Consider the following 8,552-nt stretch of genomic DNA (forward strand, 5'->3'; position numbering starts at 1 on the left):
GGCGGGAAGGGATTTCACGGTGGCCAATTTGAAAGGGGACAAGAGGTACACATCCCGACAAAAGGTGGTCTTCTCCTGCAAAGCTTCTGGTCGTGACGCAGCAGTGGGCTCAGCGATGACATCCGTCCTGCCGAGCTCGTGGTCTTGGTCTCGTTGCACCGGAATGCAAACCTTTGGGGGATTCCTTGGGAACCCGCATCTATCCTTACTCCCTTAGCATCGAAAGGGAAATTGTCTCCTCTGCACCCGCTGGCACCCGCCTGGCCTTGGGCGTCACGGCTCACGTCATCGCAGCCTCGTGAGGCTGGGCAGTTGCATAGGAATCTCCGCTCCTCGGGAGGCAGCCTTGGGAGGCCACTCCCTCTGGAGGTCTTGGCGTCATCCGGCTCGTGAGGCCAGGGGGCCCTCGCGAGGGTCTTGTCTTGGTAGTCTCACGGATGGGCCGTACCAGGCCGTCGAGGGAGCCACGCCGTGGGCCACAGGCAAGCAAGTCTGGGTACCCTGGTTCTCAGGACGCCGACAGCTTCTTCTCGGTCGTCGAAAACAATTCTACTTCCTTCCACCGACATGTGGGACATCCGATATATGGGTCCACGTGTCATGCATCAAATTAGAGTGTAGAACTTCAGGGGAGAGTCATTCCGGTCATAGCGCTACAGTAATAATGAATAATGAGTCGTCAAATCATAAAACCTCATCTTTTTTGTAGTAAGTTGGACATACGAAGCAACCATCATTTCAGTATTTATTGAATCCGTTTTTTACTAAAAAAATAAAGAAAATGACCACTTGCGAAGATTTGATGCTAACAACAAACCATATACCATATGAACCTTTCAAATACGTGGATGATCCTAGAAAACAATATTCCCTCTGTTTCATAATATAAGAGCGTAGTGTCACAAAGGGAATAATACATTCGCTCTATCGTAGTGGGCACATTCAGTGGTGGAGCCAAGAATTTCCTCCTTTGTATTTATTGGTTATCATTTGTGCAATGCAATAGCAACATGACAACAAACTAGGAATAGTATACCAACCGATTACAATTATTTGATATTTTATGGAATGCCTTGGCGTCGCCACTGGGCACGGTAGCTATGAGTCCCAGCTATTTGGGCCATTCGATGGCCTCCATCAACAGGCTATATTGATTCTTTGATTTTGAGATTCACAAGTTTAAACTACTACTCTTTTCGTTTCATAATATAAGACCTTTTTTAGCACTAGTATATAATGTAAAAAAACGTTTTATATCATAAAACGGAGGGAGCAAGTATATATAGATATAATCATATAAAGATCCCCAAAATTCCATCATTTTGTCCGTTTTATAAGAGTGTATCTAGGGCACATCTAGATGTGCTCTAGTTATTGCACATCTAAGTAAGTGAATCAAGTATAAAGAGAAAAGAAAAAAGAAAAAAGAAAATATCCACACGAAGACGTAAGATCAATGACATAGGACTTAGATATGCAATACTTATGGCACATCTAGATGTGCTTTAGCAAAACATACTCCCGTCCGAAGATCCGCTCGTTCAAAAAATACTCCCGGACCTAGTACACCTAAACCACGTCACAGTCCCTAAAAGAAACACGTCACGGACGCGTGGGACCCGTGTATTTGGTAGCCCACCTGTCATCGGAAGGTCAGCGTCTTGAGTAAGGAACCCTCAAAGTGGTACCGACTACCCATGTCCCTTCATTTTCGGCGGCCCCCACGCGTCCCGCAACCCACGAACCGACAATGTGGACCCACAGAAATCATGAGACCCACACGGCAGCGATACCGCCCACGACTTATCCGAAGAAATCTCCCTTCCTCGACTGAACCAGAACCCTACTGCCGCGGCGCTTCCCCGGCTGCCCAGCTCCTGGCCATCCCCCGGACTCTTCATCATCTCCCCTAAATCCCCACGCCGATCGATCTCCAAGATTTCCCCGAGCGATTCCATCTCCCCAATCAGAATTCTATTCGCCTGAATCGGAGCAGGACTGCCCCCGTCCCGTCGTCATGGGCGGCTGGAACCGCATCTCCAGTGCCGGTGGTCTGCTGAAGCCGCTCGCCGGCGTCCCTTTCCGCTCCATACCCGGCGCCGGCGCCGCCTACTTCATCGTCGGCTCCGCGCTCGGGGTCTTCGCGATGCTGCACGCCTCCGAGTCCGAGGTCGGCCGCGAGTGGGCCTCCGCCGCGCACTGGGCCGCCCTGTCCCGCTCCGTGGGCGCGCACCACGTGCTCGTCGTAATGTCCCTGCTCTTCCTGGGCGCCATGGTCTGGCGACTCGGCAAGCGCTGCGACGCGGTGGAGGGGCTCGTGGGGAGCGCGGGCGCCACGGTGCAAGCGGTGCGCGTCAGAGGCGTCGTCTGCACCGTGTGTGGGAGTGGGACGAAGGCGCGGGCTCTCAACAAAGGCAGCTCGGCCCACACCGTGGAGCGCCCCCGCTCTGGCAGCTGCTCCGACAAGCCTGTTTCGAGGTCGCTGGCTTTTGAGCTGGAGCAGGAGGCCAACACGGAGGATGAGGACATCGAGAGCGAGGTGAACGGCGCGGAGGAGGGCAACGTGGAGCGGCTCAGGCGGCGGCTCGTGCGGGAGAGGAGGCTGAAGGAGGCGGCGCTAGAGGAGCTGGAGAAGGAGAGGCGCGCGGCGGCCTCTGCAGCTGATGAGGCCATGGCCAAGATCGCGTGCCTGCGGAACGAGAAGGCGCTGGTGGAGCGCGAGGCCAAGCAGTTCCGGGAGATGGTGCAGCAGAAGCAGATGTACGACCGGCAGGTAATCGAGTCTCTTCAGTGGATGATCAATAAGTTCGGCATGCAATCCGGGGAGCCAGAGTTTTCATCCGAGCAAGCCGTGTCAGAGACAAGCGAGGACGACCGAGACAAGCGGTTGTAGATCCTGCTTCCTGGTAGCTCAATGGAGCAGAAACGTTGGCCTGAAGCTGGGGAAGTTCTTGACAGTTCAGGTTCTTCATTTTGTATGGCATTCAGCAGCCATATAGGGCCTCCCAATGCCCAAATTTTGATAGCTGGTGCTGCTGTGAGATTACTCAAGCAGACAAAGCTCTGCAGAGATATATGTAATATCCACCTGTAAATATACCATCCTTTGCAAGCTCCTAAGATGTGATTAATAATCGTACTAGATGCTTCAACTGCACAGATGCTCAATGCTATCTGCGGGACCCTTTCAAGTCTTATTATTGTGAACTCAATAGATGTGTGTAGTCTTTTGGTACATGATGTTGGATTTCTAAATGCAAAAATCTTCCAGTTTCGAGTAAGTCCCAGCTTTGGAATACCTCAAAAGGCATTTACGGGTTTTGACTGTGTTGATTTACAAGCCACATTTGCCTTCTCGCTTGATTTCTTCATGATCAGGCTGAACTTGAAAACAGGGAGGGTTCAGCTATTTCCATTTTTTTATTTTATTGTGCTGGCCAGCACTGCTGTTTAATTTTTCTTGGACGGTCAAATCTTGGTTTGCTAGTTTTTCTGTATCTGATTCGTGCTTCTATTGGCAGTTTTGCATACTAGGGCACTGTATTACTTCACTGGTTGATATGCTATTCACTAAAAGTAATAATTAAGATGCTATAAAGTCAGCTGTCAATTGTAAGTTAGATAATTCACATTGGCAATTATTTTTCACCATATGAAGATATTTACGTTGAAAGATATTTTTGCAGTGGTATTTCTTCTAAAAAAGCATTATGGTGGCATATGCTAATTTGAAGCCAATTTACAGGTTCTCAAATTAAGCAAATCTCATAGATTCATTAGGCAAACTTGCATCCGGTGGTAGACAACGGTAAATAGGACCGGTGAGTTAAGATCCAAGATCTTCCTTCCCGTTTGGATAGCTCTCCATCCAAAAGCCCCTGAGCCGACTATCTCCTGGCAGCTAATCAGTAAACGACTTCTCTGTAACAGTTTGAAGATTGGACGTGCCCTCTGGCTGGACTGCCCAGTTTTCTTAATCAGTTCCGGATGTGTGTATAGCGCTGAAGCCACTGTTGCCGGCACAAATACACTTTGTTCATCAAGCAGTCTGTCATTCATTGGCAAAGTCAGCATTCATTGTAGTTTTTTAGCTTCCCTCACTGAAGTTTTGCCAAAATCAATCTTTGCTTTCTAATTCTAGTTTTAAACTAAGGGGATGCGGATACATACTTCTTTTTTAGAATTTGATGTAGATACTAAGAAATATGATGAGTACCTGCTAATATACTTTCCTCTCGTAGGCTTGGTTGTGCCCTAATCGCAGTTGTTTGCATATAGAAACAATCTTTGCTGAACTAAGAAATCTAAGATTATCAATTCGCAGGAGACAATTGGTGGAATGGTCTTCCTTTCTCAGGCAATCCTGCAAAAAAGAAAAAGTAACACCTCGTTTGGTTCATAAGAATTGAATTTGATCCATCCAATTGAACTTTTTAAATCTAATTCTGATAGAATTTCATTCCAATATTTGTGTTTCGATGTCATATGGAAATTTCACTGCTTAGAATTTGAACCTTGTGTTGACGGATAAAAATTTACTTGGAATCAACTGAAATTTGACCAACATTGTCGATGTACAGACTAGTTACTTAGCTGTCATCGACAAACAATTATACAAGTATATCCAATGTAGGCTTCTTAGAACATCGATATTTAAATATTCAACCTTGTGTTCGCACTATAAATTTTCACAAAATTGTCCAGAATTTATGGGCATTGTCCACTTGTTGAGGAGCAACTATGATCTTATCGGCGGATCAATTCGTGCAAGTGGGTCCCACATATGCCCTTTTGTAAAACTTTGATATTTAAAATTTCATTCTCGCGTTCACACCATAATTTTTTTACGAAATTCTCCGAAACTTCCAGGGGCATTTGTACGTGCAGGTCTCAAGAATTCCATTTGGTTCTTTGTTGATAATAAATAAATTGGTTTGGTCATATTCCATGTCACTGGAATCCAGTGGCGTACCCAGCAATGAAATGAAGGGTGTGCACACTCTAAAAAAAATTCTACTAATCCAAGTGTCAGACAAAATATGGCAAAATAATAACATGAATAGCTCAATTCAAATTTCACAACAATTTAGTTCACAAAATATATCTCAAATATGCGAAATTACAATACGAATAGTCTTACACAAAAGAAGCACAAGTAGAAAATTACATCACTAGATAACTCTACGTTTTTGCATTGCCATGAAAGCATTAACTATGTCATCTTCACTTACTTTCATGAACACATCTCGTTCAATAAATGTCACCAAGCAATCATTCAAGCGATCATCACTCATAGTAGTCCTCAACTTACTTTTCACTAGATTCATTGCTGAAAATACTCTTTCAACACTCGTCGTCGCCACCAGTAAAATCAATATCAATTTGATGAGTAAGTAGACCAAATCATAAAGAACATGCTTCTTTGCTGCAACAAGCATAATAGAGAGCTCACCAATATTACTTGCATTTCTAAACCTATCATCTTGTCTCTTATCATCAATGAAAGTAGTAAGTTGAAATTCTAGCCTTATCAAATCTGTGCTTGATATGTCCATGGGATAGAATTCAGCAAGTCTCATTACCTTGAGTGCATCATAAGAAGCAAATGAGTTGATTGGATTCAAAGCCGACATGCAAATAAGCAACTCCGTATTAACCTCATCAAACCGATTGTCAAGCTCTTGAATGGTTTGATCAATGATACCAAGATATACCTCTCTTCTATAACGATCATCATTTGTTTGTACTTCATAATACCGACGTGATCTTCCATAATGCTCATAAGTATCCTCCCACAAAGGAACTTGAATGTCATGTTTGTTGCAAAATAAGGTTAGCTTTGCAAGAAATTCTTCCCAACCATGAGACCTCAAGTGTTGCATTCTACTCTTTGCCAAACTAACAAGTGCCATTGCATTAACAATATCTTGATCTCTCTTTTGCAAAGATTTGGACAACTCATTTGTATAGCCAAGAATAACAAGCATCAAGTGAAGATTGAAAACAAAGTCAAATGATTCAATGGCTTGAGCAACTCCACGTATTCTTGTCCACTCACGTTTTTGTGAAGGATCTTTTCCAATAGCATCAAGTACTTCAAGGATTGTGGAATACATGCTAACAATGTGCATAATGGTTTTAAAATGAGAACCCCAACGAGTATCGCCGGGTCTAGCTAGTCCCATCTCTTGATTTAGCCCACTTCCACTTTCAATCTCACCCATTTCAAGTGCTTCCAAAACCTTTTGAGCTCTAACATCTCGAAGCATGTCATGGCGCTTACAAGAAACTCCAACAATATTGAGCAAGTAAGAAACATGATCAAAGAACCACAAACATGGTTCATTTTCCTTTTCCACGGCTATAAGAACCAACTGAAGTTGATGTGCAAAACAATGGATGTAATAGGCAGAGGGTGACTCATTCATGATCAATGTTTTCAACCCATTAATCTCCCCTTTCATGTTGCTTGCCCCATCATATCCTTGCCCACGCATTTGACTAGGAGTCAAATGATGATCTTTAAGCAAAGTTTGAATTGCATCCTTAAGTGACAATGAAGTTGTATTGGCAACATGAACAACTCCAAGGAACCTCTCACATCCTCTTCCCGATTTGTCAACAAATCATATGCAGAGAGCAAGTTGTTCTTTATGAGATGCATCACTAGACTCATCAGCTAGGATTGCATAGTGGTCATCACCAATATCTTCAATAATTCTTTTAGTTGTTTGCACCGCACAACATTCAATTATTTGATTTTGTATCTTTGGACTAGTCAAGATGCAATTCCCAGGAGCATTGTTCACAACAAGTTTATTAACTTCTTCATCATTTTCCGAAAGCCACTTAAGAAGTTCAACAAAGTTCCCCCTATTGCTAGATTCTTCACTCTCATCATGTCCACGAAATGCCAATCCTTGGTTCAAAAGAAACCTCAAGCATCTAAGTGAATAAGTCAGCCTAGCCTTGTACATACGCAAATCCTCTTTATCCACCCTCACCATAATGTTGTCAATTGATGGTTGGGGTGCCACAAATAAATTGTACTTCTCTTGAGCTTTGTTGTGAATGCTGTTAATACCACCCTCATGTTTGTCTAATGCATCAGGCTTATACCAATTTTTCCAACCACCTTTAACAAAGGCATCACCCTTAGGCCCCCCATTCGATTTGCCTTTGAACAAATAACACACAAAGCAAAATGCAGCCTCATATTTGACACTATATTCTAGCCATTTGTAGTTCTCAAACCAAACAAAGTTGAAGTGTCGATTTTTACCATACATTTTCTTGACTTCAAAGTTGTGTGCATATGGTTGGACTGCATTCTTTGCAATGTACCGGCTCCGAACTTCGTCTTGATCATTAACATCATAATCTGAAATAGGAATCCTTTCCCTGGATCAGGTGGAAGCCTTTGAATATTATAGGACCTTGCATGTGGATGTTGGGGTGATGGTTGCTGTGGTGCTTCATCATCAATATCAATGTCAATCTCTGCATCCGAATGGACTGGAGGTGGATCAATATCAGGTTCAGGTTGCTCTTCGGCTGCAACCTTTCTTGTTTTTGCTTCATAATTCCGGAAAAAAGACTTAATGTCACCATTCCTCTTCATCTTCAGTTCTACAATTAGAACATAATGTCAGCAAGACAGCAAGACAACAGAACAAAAAATGGCACACGTCCCAGTTTTCAAACATACATTTGTTTCAGAAAAAGCATCGGTTTGCTACATCAGTTTGTAAGCATACGATTCAGAGCAATAACAAGCATATGTTTCAGAGCAGCATCCGAAATACATCAGTTTGCAAACATATGATTTTCAGCAAGCATATGTCAGACTTTAGAGCAGAAGCAAGCATCAGTTTGCTATATAAGATTTTCAGCAAGCATATGTTTAGAGCAGAAGCAATCAAGCATCAGTTTGCTATATATGCAAGATTCAATTTGAGAGAGCTGTAGGGGAGGCCGCCGAGCGCACTATGCTTGTTGTTCAGAATTCAGACAAACATGAGCGCACTATGCTTGTTGTTCAGACAAAAATTGAGCATATGTTCAAAGCTGTAGGGGAGGCCGCCGTCAAAACTCACCCACGAGGCCACGACCGGGGCGAGGAGCGGTGGAGCGGGAAGGACCGGAGGAGAGGAGAGCGTCGGGAGGCGGGAGAAGATCCTCCGGAGACCGGAGCGGCGGCAGCCATCTGGTCCGGGTCGGCTCGACGGCGCCTCGGCAGGGGAGGCGCGACGGTCGATGGCCGTGACGGGAAGGACCGAAGGAGCTCCAGCGGCGGCCGCCACGCGCGAGAGCCCAGCAGCGGTGGCCGAGCGCGAGCGGGGAGCGACTGGGCGGAGGCGGGGAGCGGCGGCGGCGGCCGAGCGAGATGCGGTTGTGCGCCTGCGCCTGTGCCTCTCTCTCGCTCGCTCATAGTGGAGCCCGAGAAGATGAGGTGGGCCTGGCCGCCTGGGCTCAATAGTCAACAGTCAAAATTTCTATATATATATAAGAAAATCCCAGATTTTCTGGGTGTGCCACGGCACACCAGCACA

At 45.0% G+C, this 8,552-nt stretch overlaps 1 protein-coding gene across 1 annotated transcript; it reads left to right on the top strand.

Annotated features, from left to right (window-relative positions):
• The first annotated feature begins 1,809 nt into the window (after nt 1-1,809).
• Nucleotides 1,810-3,152, top strand: LOC125538604 (protein FLOURY 1-like). The gene has a single exon (XM_048701864.1). It carries the CDS (start codon nt 2,018-2,020, stop codon nt 2,891-2,893), a length of 876 nt encoding a protein of 291 aa, XP_048557821.1. The 5' UTR covers nt 1,810-2,017; the 3' UTR covers nt 2,894-3,152.
• The last annotated feature ends 5,400 nt before the right edge of the window (nt 3,153-8,552 follow it).

This window comes from Triticum urartu, chromosome 2 (genome assembly GCF_003073215.2).
Source record: "Triticum urartu cultivar G1812 chromosome 2, Tu2.1, whole genome shotgun sequence".
NCBI lineage: Eukaryota > Viridiplantae > Streptophyta > Magnoliopsida > Poales > Poaceae > Triticum > Triticum urartu.